The sequence below is a fragment of the Bos javanicus genome, chromosome 8 (assembly GCF_032452875.1).
Source record: "Bos javanicus breed banteng chromosome 8, ARS-OSU_banteng_1.0, whole genome shotgun sequence".
Taxonomy (NCBI): domain Eukaryota; kingdom Metazoa; phylum Chordata; class Mammalia; order Artiodactyla; family Bovidae; genus Bos; species Bos javanicus.
In genome coordinates, this window is record NC_083875.1 from 106,609,834 (window position 1) to 106,632,632 (window position 22,799).

General features: G+C 44.2%; 1 protein-coding gene across 5 annotated transcripts in view; it reads right to left on the bottom strand.

Annotated features, from left to right (window-relative positions):
- ASTN2 (astrotactin 2) overlaps positions 1 to 22,799 on the bottom strand; it is a 1,056,817-nt gene that overhangs the window by 341,842 nt on the left and 692,176 nt on the right. For all 5 annotated transcript variants that reach the window (XM_061426655.1, XM_061426656.1, XM_061426657.1 and 2 more), the window contains one exon: positions 21,098 to 21,286. In XM_061426655.1, coding sequence (XP_061282639.1) covers positions 21,098 to 21,286 — 189 coding nt within the window. The remainder of the gene's footprint in view (positions 1 to 21,097; positions 21,287 to 22,799) is intronic.

Below are 22,799 nucleotides of genomic sequence, written 5' to 3' on the forward strand. Positions count from 1 at the left end.
ACTTGACAATATTAACATAACTTTGTCTGAACAAAAGCTTCCCCTCTGTCTTTTCAAGAAAAGGTAATTTGGGGGAGACAGGCATTCTTTGCCTTTTCTGGCACCTCTGTGACAGGTCCCTTTGGGCCAACCCAGGAGTGCACGTTCCATAAACTTCCATTCTCCTTCCATCTTTCTGGGGACTGCCACCCATGGCATGATGGCAAAGACGGGCAGAGAGGTGCTTCCCCCCTTTAGGGACCTACTAAGTGAATGCAGACGAGGAAAGAGACCCTCACATTGCTGCCACTTTCTGAGGTCCAGCTTGAATTCCCTTTAGCCTTTCTGTTTGGAGCAGCATGCTCTCTGTACCAGCTCTCATCAGCGCACCATAGTCTGTCCCCTTCTTTCCCGTCACCTAGTAAAGCATCTCATCTCAAACATTACTCCCTGAGGAACACCTACCTGGACTCCAAACATCCCCATGTGGGTTCTAGATGTTTGTTCAAGGTGTACTCTGACTTCCAAACATCACACTGCACAACTCACTTGATTGAATTTCACTTGAATAAGCACCTTCCTTTTGTTACCTATGAACTCAGTAGGCAGAGTGACTCTATAATTTATCATTTAACCCAGGTGACTTTTGTCCAGGGACAAATGCTAAAGAAGACAGGACTCTGGGAGAAAAGACATAAACTAGAATCATCCTAGTCAAACTGGGAGGTATGGTCACCCTATGAACATGGGCATATGCTGCCCCTGTCTGGCTTTCTCTGTATCTCCATCACTTAGGACAGTGATGAAAATTTATTAAGTGCAGGATATCTGTTCAGTGAATGAATGAAATGGTTTCTTTTTTTAAAATGAGTCCTAATGACAGAACCTTTTCTGACTTACTTTCTTCCTGTCTTCCTTTCCTTTCCTCCCTTCCTTTTTTCTTCCCTTTCCCCCCACTTTTTTTTTTTCCTTTCCTTTTCTCCTGCCTTCTAAGCTGTTAATCACTTCCTATGCATTAAGCTCTGTTTTTTGTTATCACTGGGCATACAAATCAACATGGTTTCTGCCTTGAGGGTAAGAAGGAAAAATAAGTAGCCAGTACTGAGTATCCACCATGGATCAGTTGATTTAAAGGCCACATATTATTTACCACCTGACCAATCAGGCAGTTAATATAACCACTTTGTACAAGCAAGCACAATAAAGTTCAGAGAGGTCAGATGACCTGACCAAGCTCACACAGCTCAGGGTCCCCAACCTTTCCGGTACCAGGATTTCATGGAAGACAGTTTTTCCATGGACTGGGGGGCGGAGGGGTTGGTTTTAGGATGATTCAAGGGCATTACATTTATTGTACACTTTATTTCTATTATATCAGCTCCACCTCACATTATCAGGCATTTGATCCCAGAGATTGAGGACCCATGACGTAGCTAATAGCAACAGAGGGTGAATTCAGTTCCAGGTCTGCCTGAGTCCAAAGCCACAGTCTCATCAGTCAGCCTCAGCTTCACCAAAGAAAACGGAAATATAAAGGAGCATATTTTATATATATATATATATATATATATATATATATATATATGTATATATATGTATATATATGGAAATATAAAGGAATATAAAGGAAATATAAAGGGTGTAACGCATCATGACTGAGGGAAGTTTCCAGTCCTGGGTGGGCACGAAAGCTACTCTGACCCACAAATCTCATATACTCTATCCACAGACAAAATCAACGCGTAAGTTACAGCTACCACTTGCTGAGACCTTAGGCATGTAGACACTTTGCTAGGCCTTGGGGATTTACCAAGGCCTTCCTGGTGGCTCAGCTGCTAAAGAACTCACCTGCCAGTGCAGGAGACACAAGAGATGTGGGTTCAATCCCTGGGTCGGGAAGATCCCCTGGAGAAGGAAATGGCAACCCACTCCAGTATTACTGCCTGGAAAATCTCAGCAACAGAGGTACCTGGCAGGCTATAGTCCATGGGGTTGCAAAGAGTTAGAAATGACTGAACGCACACGTACTTACGGGGACTTACTATGAACATTCAATAATGATTCTGGGTCCATTTTAATAGGTCTCATTTCGGGTTTCATTTCAAGAATCACAGAAATATGAATAATTTGGATTTCTACAAGTATTTCAGAGGAAAAAGAGTACAAGGACAGACCTACGATTTTTTGGGGTTTTTTTGCATTTTCTCATACAAGGAAACTAAGACTTTAAATACTCAAAACCACATTGCAGAGAGCTAGGATTTGAATCCACTTCTACTTGACCCCAAAGCTCACCGCCCTTCCTTCCGCCCTTGCCTTCTGAACAATGCATCGTAAACGCCTCAGTGGGGCAGAGCAAATTCATCACCACCACTTTCTAAACTCAGTTACCACAGTGCCTTTATATGCAGAACGGATGTAACATTGGTTCATCTTCATAAACTTGTGAGGATTAAAGAAGATACAACATTTGAAGCACTTCACAGAGTATCTGACCCATAGATAATGCTCAGTAAATAGCAATTATTATCATCATTAATATTATTAGGCAGCGTTGAATTATTGACTAAGATAATTTGCTGGTCGATCACACACATAACATCCTGCACTGGTAGTCATCTTTTAATGTGGCTGTTTTTATAACATTCTCCCTCTCCCCGACTGCCACCCCCGTCAAGTCCCTCAGCCTGGCACAGTGCTACGGAGGCAGTGGAGCGTGTGGCTCTGTGGTGGAAGGGATGGGGTACATGGATATTTGAGTTTGGGTTTACAGCCAGACTGCCTACATCCCAATCCGGGCTCCACCCTTTGCAAGCTGGATGGCATTAAGAAAACGAGTGTCACGTCTTTAAGTCACACTGTTGTAAGAACTGAGTGGGTTTAAACAGGCAGAGCTAATCCTGGCTTCTCCTTGTATGTTACTGGGGACTCCTCCCCAGCCTCCTGTGTTGAAGGCTCTTTAACTCTCTGACCTTCACGTATGGGAGCCCCTGGGTTAGGGGCTCAGGTCCTGCCCTTGTCTATCTCCTCCCTGGTGAACTTGTTCCTCTTATTTCTTTTATGCCATCTACAGGCTAAATAATCTACAACATGTGTTTCCAATCTGATCTCTCTTCTGCTGGACTGGCTTCCTGACATCTTAATGAGGATATATATTAGACATAACCAGATGACTGAAGCAGGGTGATGAGTGAAAAGTGAAAGCATTAGTCACTCAGTCGAGTCTGATTCTTTGTGACCCCATGGACTGTAACCTGCCACGCTCCTGTGTCCACGGAATTCTCCAGGCAAGAATGCTAGAGTGGGCAGCCATTCCCTTTTCCTGGAGATCTTCCTGACCCAGGGATCAAAACTGGGTCTCCCTCATTGCAGGCAGATTCTTTACCTTCTGAGATACCAGGGAAGCCCCAGGGTGATGAGTCCCTAGGGTTTTACTACACTACTCTCTACAGTTATAAACATCTGGGATCTTCCACAATCGAGCTCATTGTTTAACATGGTCACAGACACATTTCTATTTCTACTCCCCTCCCTTGTGCCTGCTCCCACCGTCCTGTTGCCATCAACGGCTCCTCCTTCTTTCCAGCTGCTCAAGCCAGAAGCGGGGAGCCAGCCTGCGTCCCTCCTTGCTCCCCCTCATCAGTACACCCGATGGTGCTACCTTGAGGATACACCCAGCGTCTGCCCACCTCTCGCCCTGTGGACACCTACCACCAGGCTCCACTGCCTTTTACCTGGGCCACTGCAAAAGCCCTGGAACTGCTTTCCGTGCTTCCACCCTGCCCACCAAAGTCGATTCTTCACACCCCAGATGGAGTGGCCTTTTAAAAATGTGAGTGGTACTATAGCCCACTTCTGCTCAGACCATGTGTGGGCTTCTTTCTCTTCTCGCTCAGAGTAAAATCCAAGGTACTGGACCCATGTGGCTCAGGGCCCTCTACAAACCGCCACTCCGCCCCTCTTGACATCCATTACCTTTTTATTTCTAGCCCTTTCCCCTACCACTCGCCTGCTCTCTCACTTCTTTCCATGCACCTCTGGACTCCTTTTTGTTCATGGAATGTGTGAAGGGTCTGTGAACTTGCTGTGCCCTCTGCCTGGAAGCTTGTCCCTATATATCTGCAAGACTGACCACCTCACTTGTTAAGATCTGTGCATGAACGTCACCTTATCTAAAGAGGACTTCCCTGTCCAGCCTGTATTAAGTAGAATCCCCTGCCTAGCGCACGCCAGCCTCCTGCTCCTACTTCCTCCACAGTGTATACACTTGACATAATATATATTTATTTGTTGGTTATCTCCCACACTAGACGATCACTCATGAGGCCAGGGGTCTTGTCTGTTTGTTTTCACTGCTTTACAGTGTTGTGTTAGGTTCTGCTGTACAACATCGTGAGTCAGCTATATGCATACACACCTCCCCCCTCTGAATCCCCCTCTCACCCTACCCACCATCGCACCCATCTAGGTCATCACAGAGCGCCAAGCTGAGCTCTCTGTACTCTACAGCAAGTTCCTACTAGCTGGCTATTTTACACAGGGTAGTGTATGCATGTCAATCCCAACTGGTAAGGGATTAAATGTCAAAATATTCAAGTAGCTCATGCAGCTTAATATCAAAAGAAGAAACAACTCAATTAAAAAGTGTGCAGAAGCCCTAAATAGACATTTCTCCAAAGAAGACATATAGTTGTCCAAGAGTCACATAAAAAGATGATCGGCATCAAGAATTATTAGAGAAATGCAGATTCAAATGGCAATGAGGTATCACTTCACACCAGTCAGAATGGCCATCATCAAAAAATCTACAAACAATAAATGCTGGAGAGGGTGTGGAGAAAAGGAGAGCTTCTTGTACTGTTGGTGGGAATGTAAATTGAAACAGTCACTGTGGAAAACAGCATGGAGATTTCTTCAAAAAACTAGAAATAAACTACCATATGACCCAACAATCCCATTCCTGGTCACATACCCTGAGAAAACCATAATTCAAAAAGGCACATGCACCCCAATGTTCCCTGCAGCACTATTTACAACCACCAAACCATGGAATCAACCTAAATGTCCATCAGCAGATGAATGGATAAAGAAAATGTGGTATGTGGACACGAGGGCAGGGTTTTTATGCATTTTGTTCTGTTGAGTCCTGGTTCCCTAGAACCATGAGTGGCATCTAACAGGTATTTAATTGTTGATGGAATGAAGATACAGTGGTACCTGGTGGAGGGTAAACGCTATATATTATTACTATTAATAATAATAGGTCTTGCTATGACTGTTACTACTACCACTGCAGTTACTTTTATTCAAGGATCAGGTTCCTTGTATTTCTTATCTTAGTTTTCTCACAGCAACACAATGAGGTGGAAGGTGCTTATTTTACATATGAAGAGATTAGGCCAAGAAAGGCGGCAGCACCTGCATCATCTGTGTGAGGCCCAACAGCCCAAGAAGTGGAGTCGCACACCCTCACAGCCCAGGTTTCCCCATCTCCCTGGGGTCCTGGTGTTTCCACAGTGGTGTGGTATTCACCAGTGGGATTCCAACCCCCAACATTAGAATGTTCTTTGTGTTACTGCTGAAAAATGTATTTTCCGCGGAGAGATCTTTAAGAAATATAACTAAGTGGGGAGGATGCGTAAAAAACAATATATTTTATGCATCTTTTGTGACAGAAAAGGGAGAACGGTATTTAATCTTATTTGTTTGAATTTATATAAAGAACCACTGGAAAAATACCCAAGAAACTAATAATAGTGAGGAGGAGGTAGCAGAAAACGAAAAGAGAGAAACATGGAAAGGAATTCCATTCCTCACTGGATTTTTTTAATTTTTACATTTTGCGTTGGTTTCTGTCATGCAGCAATGTAAATCAGCCATAATTATAGGTGCATTGCTTCCCTTTTGAGCCTCCTTCCCTTCCCCCCAACTCGTCCCTCTAGGTCATCACAGAGCCCTAGACTGAACTCCCTGTGGATGGCTTCTGTATTGTTTTTATCCTTAAACTTTGTAAATGTAATGCCTATTAAAAAAAATCAGTTAAAACAACGAGCCCGCCCAACTGTCCCAGCCAAGCGGAGCCTAAGGAGATGAACAGCTGAAGGCAAGGCGATGGCTGAGCTGGCTTACAGTCTGCCCAGCTTGGTCAGACTTCAGGCAGGCTGCTTCTTCAGGTCTGGGTCCCTGACTCCTTCTTTTAGAGCATTTCCTTCAGACGACTCATCACTGTAAATTCCTTCTCTGCCCTGTGATATGTAAATCTTTTAAAAAGCCTCTTGCCAGTTTTATAACCCAAGAATGTCTTTCTCAAGGATCTGGGAGTCATCTCTTCGAATGGAATCATCAATGAAAAAAGCAGAGCAACAGAGTTGCAAATTCAGAAACCACTGCACTGTGTGAGGCAGAGCCCCCTGGTCCCCCTCACCCTGAAGCCCTTCAGGACTTCTCCACTCCCATAGCCTCAGCTTTGCTTCAGTGCAACCAAGTCTAGACCTCCCTCCCTTGATTGCAACAGCCTCAAATAAAGTCTTCCTCTACTACAGACATTGTCCAGGACCAGTTTGCTCTGATGGAGCACTAGATGATATCCTGGATCAGGAGAAAAAAAAAACAAAAAACTAAAGCAATCTGAATCTGATCTTATTCAAGGTTACTGCAATAGGGGTGACAAGTCTGAACTCCATTTCACTGAAACAAAGAGCAGGAACCTTTTTAAGGCTGGGGTGAGTGAGTAGAAAGGTATTGGGGGACTTCAGTGGGAGATGGACAAAGGGGATATGCCCCACCCAGGACAATGACTCCTGAATTTGCAATGTATGTCTCTGCTTTCTTCACTGACGATTATATTTCACAGAGATGGATCCCAGACCCTTGAGAAAGGAAAAAGTTAACAAGCACAGACTTGAGATAACACCAAGGAAAAGAACATTCTTTTCCCCTTTACACTAATGTTCAACTCTGTGAGTCTTGTTCAGCTTGCATCTCCAGAACCTAGCACATAATAAGTACTCAATGTATATTAATTGATTGAATCACAGGGCTGAAGGAGAATGTAATTGCAGCTTAGTTTAATTTCAAGCTGAGTTTCTACCTTCTTTGCAAGTACAGCTGCAAGACGCTGGTATGGCTTCTGGGCTTGTGTCTTTCCAGTGACTGGGTCCTCAATAACTCCTTGGAAGTAGTTTGTTAATTAACAGAAAACTGGAAAGGTGTCCCTTGGTATAGCTTTAGTTCTCTCAGCTATGAGATGGCCAGGGAGACCAATCCCTCTTATCCTTTCTCTTGCCTCTGTCTCTGGAAAGCATTCAAAACAAGCTAAATAGCTTCAAGGTCAAAGAATTAGGACATTCACAGTGGGGGGATGGAGAGGTGGCTGGCTGATTCGAGGTTAAGGTTCTTTCAAAGTGGTTAGGGATACACTGAATTAACCAGGACTGGGGCACCCAAATGCCTGCACAATAAGCTCCTGGCATGTGCCTGCTAATTAATTGTCTACTTAATGGGCTCCTCGGAGGATCTTATGAGACATAAAAATAAATGCTCATTTTGGACTCTTAAAAGCCACCTTTGAGGTGTTTCACTATATTATCATTAATAGTAATTTTTCAGTGGTAATATTACATAAAACCCTAGCCACTGCCCTTGGAGCTTTCTGTATTAATTCACATCTAATAAACTGTGATCGTATCTTTCATTGAATTGTTACTAAATACATTTCTATTCAGGGCATCTCCCTGAGATGGAAATATTTCCCTAAAAATTAATTTTCTTGATTCACATGCGTAGGCTTATTAATGTGAGCTTAGAATAGATTTACTTTTGCATTTCTCTGGAAGGAATACAAAGAAAGGAATGCTGATGAATTTGCATCTCACATGATCTCCAATGTGCCAGGATGCACACTCCAGCACATAATTTTGGAGTGAGTGGTATCTCACAGATGCTCAGATTCATGTTAGGAAAATGTCACTAACATTTGCACACGTCTTTACACTTTGCAGAGCATTTTAACCTGGCTTTTCTCATCACCTCTCCCTCTCCACCGTAATTCTCCAGTGGGATTGGTATTATTATGTTCCCTGATTTAGTGGTGAGCAGTCTGGGCTCAGAAAGGTTAGAAGACCGTGCAGAGTCTCACAGCCAGTAATGGCCCCATTATTGTGGTGCTTAAATAACCCTTCCTGATCGAAGGTCCATGGTTCATCATGGTTTATTTCTACTATCCCATCCCCGCACCCTCTTCATGATCCACCCTGATGTTCGTATCTGCTGACGTTCTGTGCCTTTACTTGCCTGGAGCACTCTCCCACATAGCTCACTGTTCATCACATCCTCCAGGTTTCAGCTAGCATCTCAGGAAGTCTTCCCTGCTGCTTAGGACACCAAGGCTGGGCCAGCGGTCCATTTACATCAGAGTAGGGACCTTGCCTAGCTCTGTCTTTTCATCCCCCACGCACAACGCATCAGAGGTGTCGTTTAATGAAAACCTATTAAATAACAAATCAGAATAAGTAGTAAAGCCAGGACTGCAATCTCTGACCTCAAGTGCAGTCCTGTGGCGACACCCCATTCCCTCACATAATTAGCAGAATGACAATAACAGTAACAAATGACTTCTGAAGTGTGATTTCTTCAGAGAGTAATATACAGGCATTGCCTTAGCATAATGCAAATATAGTAAATTTTCAGTGCTGTGGACTCCATTAATTAAGGATGTATAATGCTTGGCCAGGGGCTGGGTTGGCTTGTACCTTCGGAGTGTTTATTTATAAAAGAGATTGCTAAGCACATTAGTACATTAGCAGTGTAAACAAGATCACCGGGGAAATGGCAGAAGACACTTAAGAGAACAAACTGCCTGGAGTCACTTTGGAAGCACCCATTATGAACAAACAATCACTGTGCTAATTACAATTGCTCTGCTAATTACAATTACTGTGCTAATTACAATCTATCCTTATCTGCTCCGAAGCTTCCCTACCGACTTTTCCTTCTGAGTACTCAGACCAGCCTGAGTTACTGCCTGCCTCCGAGTGTAATGAAACTGGTTCCTTAAAAACTCTCTCTGGTTCAGATGCCTCAGTGGTCCCAATAAGTATCCCCCTCCAAGAAAAAAAGAATGTAGTCAGGGATTTTAAAAGTTAAAAACAAAACCAAAACGAGGGGGAGGTTGAGTAGAAAACTGGAAAGAGAAGTGAAATGGACCTGGCTGTTTCAGCACCTTTTGCAGACAAGAGATGTACCTTCAGGGTAGTCGGAGAATTCAAAATACGCTGTGTATAATTTGTTTTCCTCATAAAATGACCACGCGTGATATATTTAGCAATGTGACCAGTGACAATAAAATGTTTTTTAAAAATAAAGCAGCTATTCTTCTTTCTTCTCTTTCTATAATTAGGGAGGGAGATTGGAGAGGCCTTGTTTAAAAATGGATTGCAATTCCCAGCTCCCCACAAAAATAAATAAATAAAAAGCATCTTCCACTAGGTCTTAATTTTACTACTCTCTTTCTGTCCCCAATTAAACTAATGAGTGTTGACGGTATGAGATTTTGGTCTCAGCACTTAAGAATAATAAAGCTTTGCCCAGACTAATGTCCCTTCCCAAATGGATTTCTCACGGATTTTCAAGGAGTCTGACTTCTACCTCTGATCTAAGGCAGACTGCAGCTCAGCTCTCCACTGGAAAGTATTTTCCACGGCATCTGATGATGGCTGGAACTGTAGAGCGGGCAGATGGAGGGGACTCAGATGTGGGCACCCAACTGCAGCTTCAGGACACTGGAGACAAGATTAGTGCCTCCCCCACTGGTACTGATGCTCAGCATCCCTGTACCCATCAGTGAGCAGAGCCGACAAACAGATGTAGAGAATGAATTATGCTGCATTATGCACTAGGGGCCTCTTGAATTGCAGGACAGCACTGTCCACCCCGGCTGCTGCAAGTCCAAAACCATCCCTGCACTTGGTCACTCTAGGGGGAGACTCCTTTGGGACTCCGTGGTATCCCAGCACCAATGGTCTTGGGACTCAGTTGCTGCTTTCAAACAGGTAAGTGGAGGGGCAGCCATCCTTCTCCAGCCTCAGGCCTAACCTGACATCACATTTAGCATAAAGTCCAGCTTAACAGTCTGCTATTCAAACTGGTCCTCAGACCCAGGAGTTCATTTGAAATGCAGAGTCTCAGGCCTTCCCCACAACCCAACCAGAGCCTGTGTTTTAGCAGGACCCCCTGACATCTTTGTGCACGGAAGGGTTTGAGAAACACTGGCACATTTCTTGTGTGCTGAGTCCTGGCTCTAAGCAGACATATGGGAAAGTCCTATCTTTAGATGGAGGCTTCGGGTATGATGAAGATGATGAGCTATTATTTGGTTTCCTGTTCTTTGACGATCATATGGTTTCAGACCATCGGCACATGGCACCATGGAAGCCACAGCTCCCTTTTCTAAGCTTCAGTTTTCTCATGGAACAGGCAGCCTGCTCTGTTCACATGTGCCACAAGAGGAATATCTGCCTATGCCCCTCAGAAACCAGCTGCAAAAAGAAAAGAATAGCTTTACAATATCAATCATGCTTAAAGGCATCGAGAAACATACCAGAACATGTGATGAGTTGAGAGAAGGGGGAGAAAATCAGAAAAGCTGGTTGTGATCAAGACTGATCGAGGGTCCAGTAGGGTTTCCTGCTGAACCTTCGTTCTCTTGGGACAGACATCCTTTTCAATTGGTCAAAGCCAATTCTATGCCATTCATTAAATATTTTTAATATCACCCCAGAGGAGGTAGATAAACGTAGTTCTGGAACTTTTGGATCTCGGCCCGGGTTATCAAGTTCCACATGGGGCACACATGAGCATCTAAATTTCACATTTCTATTTATATATATTTTACTGTAGGTCATTCAGACAGAAACAAAGGGGGCTATCCTATAGGACGGGGGTGATACAGCACATCGGCTAGATTTATCTTTGCAGAGGCTGGATAAATACCCCCACAAGAAGGTGACCTTGGCTGCTACCCCATCTCACACTGCTGGCTGAACTGTCTACCTCCAACAGGCCCATGGAGCAAGCATGAAGGGCTATATTTCTATCTCTGTGCTGGGCATTTCACCAAAGCAATGTATTCACCAAAACACCTGTAGAGGTTAGTTGGAAGAAGTTGGGAGGATGACCATGACTCCAGTCCAGAGATGAGATCTGAGGGAATGCCCCAGAAAACATCTTCATCTACAGCATGGCTTTTGGAATTGCGGGGAAAGGAATGCAATTGGAAGAAGAGAAAACCACGTTTACTGAAAGCCTACTGCATCTAGGACCTTGCTTATTAGCTTTTTAAATCCCTACGATAGCTCTTTTCACATGATACTAGTAAGATTATCCCCAAAATCCTTCAAGCTAGGCTTCAGCAGTACGTGAACTGAGAACTTCCAGATGTTCAACCTGGATTTAGAAAAGGCAGACGAACCAGAGATCAAATTGCCAACATATGCTGGATCATAGAAAAAGCAAGAGAATTCCAGAAAAATACATCTACTTCTGCTTCACTGACTACGCTAAAGCCTTTGTGTGGATCACAACAAACTGTGGAAAATTCTTAGAGAGATGGGAATACCAGACCACCAGACCTGTCTCCTGAGAAACCTGTATGCAGATCAAGAAGCAACAGTTAGAACCAGACATGGAACAACAAACTGGTTTAGAATTGGGAAAGGAGTATGTCAAGGCTGTATATTGTCACCCTGCTTATTTAACTTATATGTAGAGTACATCATGCGGAATGCCAGGCTGAATGAAGCACAAACTGGAATCAATATTGCTGGGAGAAATATCAACAACTTCAGATATGCAGATGATACCACATTAATGGCAGAAAATGAAGAGGAACTAAAGAGTCTCTTGATGAAAGTGAAAGAGGAGAATGAAAAAGCTGGCTTAGCAACTGAACAACAAATAGCTCTTTGAGGATATCTTGGGGGTAAAACCCACTTTCACTGTTGAAGATCTTGCAGTTCAGAGAGATTAAGAGATAAGTTCAAAGTCACACAGCCAGGAAATGGCAGGTGTGGGATTCGGATGCTGTTCCTTCTCGTGGTGTCACCCTGACACCTTGTGTTGAATCACAGCCAAGAATGGGATCACGTGCCTGCAGAACTGTGCACACAAGGATGGCATTTGCCTAAGACTCCTCTTTAGTTACTGATTTGGCCACTTGCTGTGGCACCACGGTCCTCCCCATCTGCTTAGAATAGGAACAAAACAGGGGTCAATCTCATTTAATCATCACAGTATCACCAGGAAGTGGGTCTTGTTATTATTCCTAATGTAGAGATGAGAAAGGTGAGCTTAATGAACTAATGCACCCAAGGTCAGACCATTGACAAGTGGCAAGTTAGGACTCAGACTCTAGAACCTGGCATCTTAGATATGCAGCCATGAAATTAAGATGCTTGTTCCTTGAAAGGAAAGCTATGAGAAAACTAGACAGCATATTACAAAGCCAAGACATCACTTTGCTGACAAAGGTCCACATAGTCAAAGCTATGCGTTTTCCAGTAGCCATGTACAGATGTGGGAGCTGGACCCTCAAGAAGGCTCTGCAATGAAGAACTGATGCTTTTGAACTGTGGTGCTGGAGAAGACTCTTGAGAGTCCTTTGAACTGCAAGGAGATCCAACCAATCAATCCTAAAGGAAATCAACCCTGAATATTCATTGGAAGGACTGATGCTGAAGCTGAAGCTCCAATACTTTGGCCACCTGATGCAAAGAGCCCATTCACTGGAAAAGACCCTGATGCTGGGAAAGATTGAGGGCAGGAGGAAAAGGGGGTGGCAGAGGATGAGATGGTTAGATAGCATCATGGACTCAGTGGACATGAATTTGAGCAAACTCTTAGAGATAGTGAAGGACAGGGAAGCCTGGCGTGCTGCAGTCCATGGGGTCACAGAGTTGGACACAACTTAGCAACTAAATAACAACAGCATCCCCAGATTGGTAGGTCATGTGAACCACCTTGGGATACAGTGGAAATTCATTTTCCCAGGTCCCTTATCTGGGGAAAGAAAATTGATTGGTGGGTCTCAGAACAGCGCAAGGTGATTCTTATGATCAGAGGAGCAGGAAAGATTTCACTAGCTATGAAGCTGAGTAAAAAAAGTGCTATATTCTATCTAGGTCAGAAGCCCTCAGTCTTCACCTGAGCTCTGCCCTCTCCTTAATATACAGAAGGGACAACAGGAATCAGAAGGAGAGAATAGCCAAGAGTGATCACCAGGAAGTGGCAGAACAGGAATGAAGACCTTCTCACCTAAGGTACACACTGACATGTCAGGCCTGACGTTAGTAAACCTTGGAAAAATGGGGACACAGAAAGGAGACTCTTCACAGCCAGCCAAGCAGTGAGGACCCCAGGGAAAACAGCCCTTGGGACTCTTGTGATCCAGCCACCAAGTTCTGTCCCTCAGTCCACTTCCAAGATCTCACCATCAATCCCCCAGAGAAGGCAGCACATAGCTGTGTCTCTAGGTGGTCATTTGAAGATTTCACCAAGAGCTAGAATGTTACTAAATAGAGAGGCTTGGGAATGTCCTTGAAAATCAAAAGCTATGCTACTTTTAATTGATAATTTCTCCACTACCTACCTCCTTTGCTTTTTTTTTCTTTTTACAATAAGATTGTGGTATATTACAAAACACTCAGGCCTAAGAGTGCAGAAAAACAGCTTCCAGGCCTGGCTCTGCTGTTAATTCTTTATGGAACCTTGGCCTTGGTGGTACCATCTGTACAGTGGAGGAGGTGGATACTATATACCTAAATCTTGTGAGTGAATACAGAGAAGCCCAAGAGACTGGGGGTTGGAGGCCTGGCTTATTCATTCACTAGTTACATGTGATTTTAGGTAATTCACTTAAATTCCCTCAGGCACCTCACTGACAAATGGAGGGGTTTATACAAACTGTTCTCCAAAGTTCTCCCATCTATAAAGTCTATGGTTCTTTGTGAATTGAATGAAGAAAATTGACAAGAGAACAGAAGTCTAATTATAGTTTTCAAGGGGTTGAAATGAAGTAGGAGCATCCTGGGAGTCTGGGAGGCAGCACTGCTGAGTGGGCTTTGGTTTAGCTGTATGACTATCAGGCTAGGTAGCCTAACATCTCTGAACCTCAGTGTGGTGAACAGTATTGATGTCCCACATATTTCTGGGTCTCTGCACCATGACCATAAGACTTAAGGTGCCCAAAGGAGTGTGAGCAGAATGTGCCCTCTAGGAGGCAGTAGGGAAGCCAAGTTCCATCCCCACTATGACAGCATTCATGGAAGCACATGAAGATAATGTTCTGTCAGTCCAGATTCCCAAACACCAGAATGAGCACAACTGCTGTGATTCTCTCCAGAGTGTGTGGTATGAGCAACACACAGAATTTTCTGTGATGCCTCTGAGGTTTTGAAATCATGTGTTACCAAGACACAGTATAATGCAGTCTGACTGACATATTCATTTCTTTTTCTTTTTTTTGTAAAACCAAGTTGTCAAGGGCTACTTCGCAACAGGTCTTGGAAAGATTAAGCGAGAAAACATAGAGAATGTAGTATAGGACCTGGCAAATAAAAAAGTACGCACATGATTAAAGAGTAGGGAACAGGGAATGATCAAGAGCAGCATGTACAATTAACCATGTCCCAGGAAGGCAGCAGAGAAACCATAGCTTTGGAGCCACTTAATAAGACGTGACTCAGGACCTTCAGCGGGGGAACAAGTGGGCGCCACAAGTGAAAGCCAGCTTTCCTCAAATCTTTTAAGAAAATCCTTCTGCTTCACCAGGCGTGGGTTGGTGGTGCTTCATCCTGAATGCCACATCTTACCCAAATTGTCATCTTATTCATCTGTACAGCATGCATGTCTGATAAGCAACCCAGACTAGAAACAGCCTTTCTAGTAAATCTTTCATGAGCTCCTTACACTCTCTGGAGGTCATTTGGGAAGGCCTATGAGCCAGTGTCTGCGGCTGGCAGAACCATCTTCTTTTTGATGAGGCATTTGAAAAATGTACCATTGTATTTGCTCAGCCCCCATTCCCAAAGCAATTTCTCCTCGCTGCAACTTCTGAGACTCCAGCCTCAATAATAGTCCTTGACTGATGTTTATCTAAATTTCTGCCACCTATAACCGAAGTTGACCTTTCTTTATAATAAAAATGAGGCAGAATGAATAAGGATGGGAGAGAAGGGGGAAGTAAAATACAAACCAACAAATGAAACAACCACCACCACCAAGCTCCTGTGAGTTTCTTTCATTCCGACAGTCTCTGCCAGGCTCCTCCTCATCAAGAGTTGAGGGGAGAGAATTCTGAAGGTGAGCCTGCAAGGGTCATTACGACCAACAGAGTTCACCAGAAGGGATTAGAAACAGCGAAGCTTAGCATCATTTTCTGAGTTTGGGGGCAATTCAGAGGTGAGATATTTGACTTTTCACATTTCCTCAGAACTTGGCATTTTACCAAAGGCTTTCATGTGCTTTCATAATCCATCTGAACCTGATTCCTAATCCAGAGCTCTCTCTTAACACCATCCAGACTCTTAAAACAACACTTACTCCCTCCTGGGAGTAAATGATATTGTGACTTTAGTCTGTCCTTTTCTCTATCATTTCAGCTCTCCTTTAAGCCTTTCATCTTTCACGCCTCCCTAACTCCTTCACCTTTCACCATTTAACTACTCATCTCTTTAGCCCTTGTTAATCCTCTGTATCTCTTTAACCCTTTCTGTGCCTTAGTCCCTCCTTCTGTCACTCTGATTCCCACTTAATTCTCTCTCCATGACTCTGCTTTGTCCCTCTGCCTGCTTCTCCTTATCACTCTCACCCTACTTCATCCTCCCACATAGCGGGTGATTCCTGGACGTGTCAGGTCCTAAACTCTCCACGTGCTCCTCTCCGAGATGAGCTGCATTCTACATGCGACAACCTAGGAGGTGGCTAGGAAGGGGGTCAGGTTCCTGCAGAGTCACGTCTATGGAAGTGGGGTTTGCCTAAAATCCCTCCTTCATTATGAGTCTGCTGCTGCTGCTGCTAAGTCGCTTCAGTCATGTCCAACTCTGTGCGACCCCACAGATGGCAGCCCACCAGGCTCCCCTGTCCCTGGGATTCTCCAGGCAAGAACACTGGAGTGGGTTGCCATTTCCTTCTCCAATGTGTGAAAGTGAAAAGTGAAAGTGAAGTCGCCCAGTCGTGTCCAACTCTTAGCGACCCCATGGACTGCAGCCTAGCAGGCTCCTCCGTCCATGAGATTTTCCAGGCAAAAGTACTGGAGTGGGGTGCCATTGCCTTCTCTGCATTATGAGTCTGGCAGCCCCCAAGGGCAGCCACATCCTCACTAGAAGCAGTCCTCTGCTAGAAGCGGAGTGAAGCAGGTGGCCCTTCTTACCACGTGCTAACATGGGGACATGAAGAAGTGACCTACATCACTTGTAACAGAACCAGAGGTCAGGAGAACAGTGGTTTGGGAGTCACAGACTCAAACTTTCAGTCTCAGAGGGGCCCCAAATAATGACAAAGTGAAGTTGCCCAGTCATGTCCGACTCTGTGACCCCATGGACTGTAGCCCATGGGATTTTACAGGCAAGAGTACTGGAGTGGGTTGTCATTTCCTTCTCCAATCATGACAAGCACTGGATAAATAATATCCATCCCTGGGCCTCAGTTTCCCCAGCTACACGATAAGGGGTGAACATCTGTCGATCTTTAAGACCTTGCCCAGTTCAGAAACTTGAAATGCAAGACTTCTGTAAAGCAGAAATCCAGGTTGTGCTTTCAGAGATTCGAGAGAGGACATGAGAAGCAGACCTGTCTCCGTCAGCAGTTGCTAGGTGTGGGCATCCAGGTGGGGGCAGGGGGTGGGGGTACAAAGCCGCACTGAGACTGCCACAGAGCAGAGTCTGCAACTGGGAGGGAGTTTGAAATTGCAGGCCAGGCTAGGCAGCTGTCAGGAAATGGGACATATGGGAAGACGACTGGTGGGGTGCCTGCTGGTTACTCTGGAGGGCTGGACCGGAGATTACTTGAAGGAGGGAGGGAAGGATGAAGGGCAGGAGAGAAATGCCAACAGGCTTTGGTGCTGAAAAGCCGTACAGGCCTGCCTTCTGGAACCTGAAGGACAAAGAGCCGCAGCTCCTCCTTATCTGGGGCTCAGGAAAGGAGACTTTTGAAAGAGATAAATTTAGACTCATTAGAAGCCACTCACCTTCCCACAGAGGGAAGTCGACCGCCTTAGTGTGGGGCTCCAAGTGGCGACATGGTCTGGGGACAGAAATAATTGCAAAGAAAGTTTAACTGAAGCCAAGGATGAGTGAGCTGAAGTGAAATGGGCTATTCTAATATAATGGGAGTCTAGGGAGTTCCCTAAATCTGGAGGCTGTTGTCAAAAGAGAAGAGTGTGACCTGTTCACTATACTCCCTTCCATGAGCAAATCAGGGTGAACTGGCCCTAGCTATTCAGGGATAACCCAAGACTGAAGGGAACAATAAACAGAGTGTTTGAGGCAGAAGGAAGACTCCTGATGGGGATAAAATTCCATGTGAGCCCAGAAACTCCCAGATCAGCCTTCAAGGAGCCAAGCTCTCTCTTATCAACCAGTCTAATGATAGGGGGAAGGCATGCCTGCTGGATAATCAGGAGATCTGAGTTCAAAGGCCAGTTCTCAAATGACTTGTTTGTGACCTTAGCCAAGGCCCTTCCCCACATGCAAATGAGATCCTGAGATTCCAGGATGCCCCTTCAGGATCCAGGACCTTACTTCCCAATCTGTGTCCTTCATTTTGACCAAGCTAATCTTCACCCTTGAGAGTGGGAACTTGTGGATTTGATCATGTATCACATGCCAGTCACTCTGATGGTTGCTATGAGAAATCAAACTACATAAAACAAGCAATATGCCCATATCACACTGACTGGGATATGGTAAAACACCACTATTAAAAGATGAGGCAGAAAGACTCTGCTGGCCATGGATAGGGCTGGGTTTTGGAGCTGAGTCAATCTGGAGATTTGCTTTCCTATCTCTCCCTCTCCTCTCATCAATATATCCAGGCTTCTGCATGTTCCTTCCTGGACAGGAAAAGGACTATAGCTCTTCTCCCTCCCAGGAAGCACTAGTCTTTGTCATCACTTCAAACTCCAGTTCATAAGCCTTGTCCTTAATGAAGCCCTTTTTTATTCCTTCTAATTTCTTTTGAAAGTCTTCAGATGGGAACTCTGAAAACCACTGGCATTCCCTGGAACATATCTTTGCAAATCCAATTTTCACATATTTGTTTTCTAATTGTGTGGGTGTCTTCTTGCACATTTGTAGATTCCTTCCTTGAAGGTGAGGGGCAGTTGATTTTTTCCTTTCGATTCCAGGCAACATTATTCTACCCATCATCATGCTCAACACAGGGTTTCATAGACTATTAAAACGATAGAAAATCAAGATTCTAGAGTCTCAGAATTGAGAAGCTCATCCAGATTGCCCTTAAATATCTCTCAGGGTTTTTCTGATCGAGTGCCATCCGTCTTGGCTTGAGCATCTGGGTGGTAGAAAGAACATTACTGGGAGTTGGAGAACTCAATTCTGCATTAAATTGTTGTGAGACTGCCAGTCACTTCTATCACCCTTGACTCCTCCCTCAACCTCACCCTTTGCCTGAAACTGCTCCCCAGCCCTTGTCCATTATCCCACTCAACTATATCCCCAAATCTCCTTTCTCAATTTTATTCCTGTCATCCTGGCTTAAAACTGCTAACATTCTCATGTGGCTTCTATAATAGACACCTGGTCGATCTCATTCCACCATCTCCCTTTCCACTCTCATCGCAACCTACTCCCCACACAGCTACCATAAAGTTGAAAAAATGCAATGCAATCATGACATACCCCCCTCATTTATCCATTTAAGAGTTTCCCTCTTTACTGTTACAGTAAAGCCTTAGCCTGCAAGATCCCCACAATCTGCCATTGCTTACCACTCTGCCTTCACCTCCCACTACTCCTCCCTACTTTCTCAGCTTCAACCACACCAGATTCTTCATTTCCTGAAGTCAGTCAAGTTCCTTTCCCTCTTAGAACATCTGTCTCTGCTTGAAAACTTTTCCAGTGCTAACTCCCACTCATCTTCCAGGTATTAGTTAAATAACACTTCCCCTGGAAACTAGACTGTGAGCCTTCTTATTGCTTTCTAATCCAATGGATGTACCCACCCCTCACTCTCTCTAACTAAATTAGATCCCACTGTTAATTGATTTCCTGGAACACTGTATTTTTACTTCACAATACTTGCTATAAATTAAGTACTTAAGATTGCATGCCACACACACATGCACACTGTATCTAAACACCACGACGTCTAAAGCCATTTTTATCTCATCTCCCATTGTGTTCCAAGTAACCAGCATGGTAGGTGGGACACTGCAGGTGCTCAAAAGCATGTGACAGCGACACAGATGAACAGTTCAGGGGATTCACATTTTCATTCCGGTTCTATAAAATGGGAAGTGATGTGACATGTTGGATTAGAAGATAAGCCCAGGGCTGGGGAGTCAGTCAGATATACATCTGAATCCTTACTTTCCCTCTCACTAGATGGTGACCTTGAGACAGTCAGTTTACCTCTCTGTTATTGAGAATTTTCAACTGCAAAATGGAGGCCATGGTATCTCAAAAGGGTTTAATTGTAAAGTGGTAATTGCACTGTCCTGGCTCTTTAACTTCCCATCAGGGGGATGTGGGAAAGTTACTTAACACTGCCACTTCTTATCTGTATAAAGAGGATGATAACAGCCTCTACTTCACAGGGCCATGGTGAGGATGACATAAATCAGTGGGTGGAAAGTGCTAGAATGCCCACAGCACATGCTAACTTAATGTTCGTGGCTATCATTGCTCTTAAAATACTTAGTAAGGAGCTTGACACACAGTGCGTGTCAGGCGCTCAGTCACGTCCGACTCCAGGTGATTCCATGGACTGTAGCCCACCAGCTCCACTGTCCATAAGCTTCTCCAGGCAGGAATACTGGAGTGGGTTGCCATTTCCTACTCCATGGCATACAGTATTTCTTAGTAAATAGTAGCTAGTATTACCACTCCTACAAGCAACAATTATTAACTATTTGGCAGGATGAGGATGATTCTGATGGTGATGTTTCTTACCAGTTCTGACTTCTGTTGACATGACCGCAAACGATAGGTGAAGCTTTCTTTGTGATAATATCCTATTACATTTTAATGCAAAACTGTCTAAAACTACATACATATTTTTTTAAAAGATAAACATTTCTTACATATGGGACAGTTCTCATGCTATCGTCTTATGGCTTTCAGATTTTGATGCATGAATAAATCCCACTGAAGGCCTCTCATCTCCAGAAACGACAGCCCCAGTTCCTTCAACTCTCCCAGGAAGACTTTCCCAATTAGACTGCATGTCTAATCTTCATATAATTTGGACAACCCAGTTGCTTTCCTGTTTATTCTCATATAGGAACACTCTCATCTTTTAATTTCACATGTATGTCTGTATTTATTAACAAGGAAAGAGGTATTTGACATACCAATGAGAAAAAAACAGCAATTTCTAAACAGCTTTCCTGAGAGTTGGCATGTTTGTGTGTTTGTGTACTCATTGACATACAGATTGAGAAAGAGAGAGAGGTGTTTTAGGAATGTTCAAGAAAATATTAATTCTGGCTATTTCTGGATGATGGGAATTTTATTTTCTACTTCATTAAATGTCTTTATTTTTGAACTGCCTGAATAGCCTACATAAGATACTTTTTAATAGATGGGAAGATTAATTACATTAAAAATTCCATTAACTATACTTGTAGGATGATTTAAGATTGAAATGAAAATATGTGGAGAGTTAGAAAGTGGGAGGATGGGGTAGACAAAGGCTTTGGTCAGTGGAAGAGGAACTCCAGAGAATAGATTCTGCCACCTTCTGTCACCTTGTGCACAGGCACTTGTGAGTCTAGGAGATGCTGACCGGCGCACCAGGCCTCTACCCCACATGCCCATGGCTCCCTCCCCCACCCAGGTTCTGGGTCAGCGACTTGACTGGTGAAGTGCAGGTGTCTGCCCCTTACCTAAACGTCATCTGGAAGACTTGGCCTTGGTTCACATGCTGGGTCCGGTTGTTGTAACCATGTAGCATCTCTCCAAAGAGGGTGTCGTTGAACTTGGAGTCAGGCTTGAGGCACTTGGGGCCCTCGCAGACATCTGAGAGCATGAGGCAGGACTTTCCATCAGGAGCCAGCTTGTACTCCTCCACACAGCTGCATGATAAAACAAGGCCAAGAGTTAGCTTGCACGCTGGATGCCCCTATTGGGAGTGACCTAAAACCCAGGCCTCTTTTGCCTGCAAAACAGGTCACAGTTTAGGAATGGAAACAGTTATGCTGGCTGGAATCTATCTAGGGCACAGGTGTCTAGAGAGAAGCACATTAATCCTGCAAATTGGTAAATTCAAGGAAAGTCATTTGTGACACTTTGGAGGAGTCGAGGGGGACGCCAGAGAGCACATCCACACACAAAGCAAATTTAAAAACTGTTTTCCATGAACACACAAACCTTAAAAAGCATGACAGACCAATTTGCAGGGAATTATCAACTAGTTTCTCAAATCAGAATCTATTCCCAGTGCATCTGTCGGCCAAGGTTGAAGACTGTAGCAAAAACAAGGATTTCGTTGCCCTTGTTGAGCAAAGGTGGCAGTTCCAGGACCATGGACAGCACACAGCGCAGCCGCCACAACTTCTGTTCAATTAGCAAAGTTAGCAGCCTTTGCTGACTTCTACCTACCTAATCCTGACAGCAGAAGGGCCCTTGGCATGCCTTTGAAACTAGGATGGGCTCCTTGGTCGCCCGAATGGGCATCTGAATAGGGTGTGGAAAAATATTTGCAATTTGGGGTGCTTATAGAATGGAAAATAAATCTCTTAGAGAGATAGGGGAAAACAGCAGAGTCCCTAGCTTATGGAAAAATCAAACGAGAAACTGAAATTCTTTGAGTATCTACCTACCCACGGTCCTTTTCTGAGCACTGTGTGTAGGGTGAACATACTAAGATATACAAGAAAACAGGCTGCATGACCGAAGGCAGATTAAATAGGCATCTTTGTCCCTTGTGATGTGTGTGAAGCCAGGCAAGTCATTTTACTTCTTTGCTTTCTGGTTTCCTCATCTGTAAAAGGGGGTTAACACTGCTATCCTACATTACTTCCCCAGGCTGCTGTGAGGTTCCATGACACACTGACTGAATAAACAGAAATTGCAGTGTACTTAACAAAATAATTACAGAGAGGTTGTAATGGTGGTGATGGTGATATTTACTTATTGAGCATATGCTGTTAACTAGGCACTTTGTAAGTTTATTTTATCACCATGAAAAAGGTAGCATCATCATTTCTGCTTTACAGAGGAGCAAAATGAGGAGCCAAAAAATAAAGCAAGTCACACCATAAGTGTCAAAGGTGGCATTCAAAATCAGGTCTGTTCAGTAACAAAGTCATCCTTTTCTCTACTTGTCTCCCAAATCCAGTTGTTCCTATTTGCATGGCATGATCCTGGTTAGGCTGTGCTGGCATGACCCTGGTTAGGTTCTGCTGGTTGGAGGCAGCAGGAAGCAGACAGTCTCTTATCTGCCTTTCTTCCATGGGAGTGAAGATCTGTAGAATCTGACTGCAAAAGACTCATGTGGGAGAAGGGAGAGACTTGGTTTGAGAAGGAAGTGTAGCCAGGATGCAGGAACCAGTGGCTGATGCTAGAGACACAGAACCCAGCTCAAGG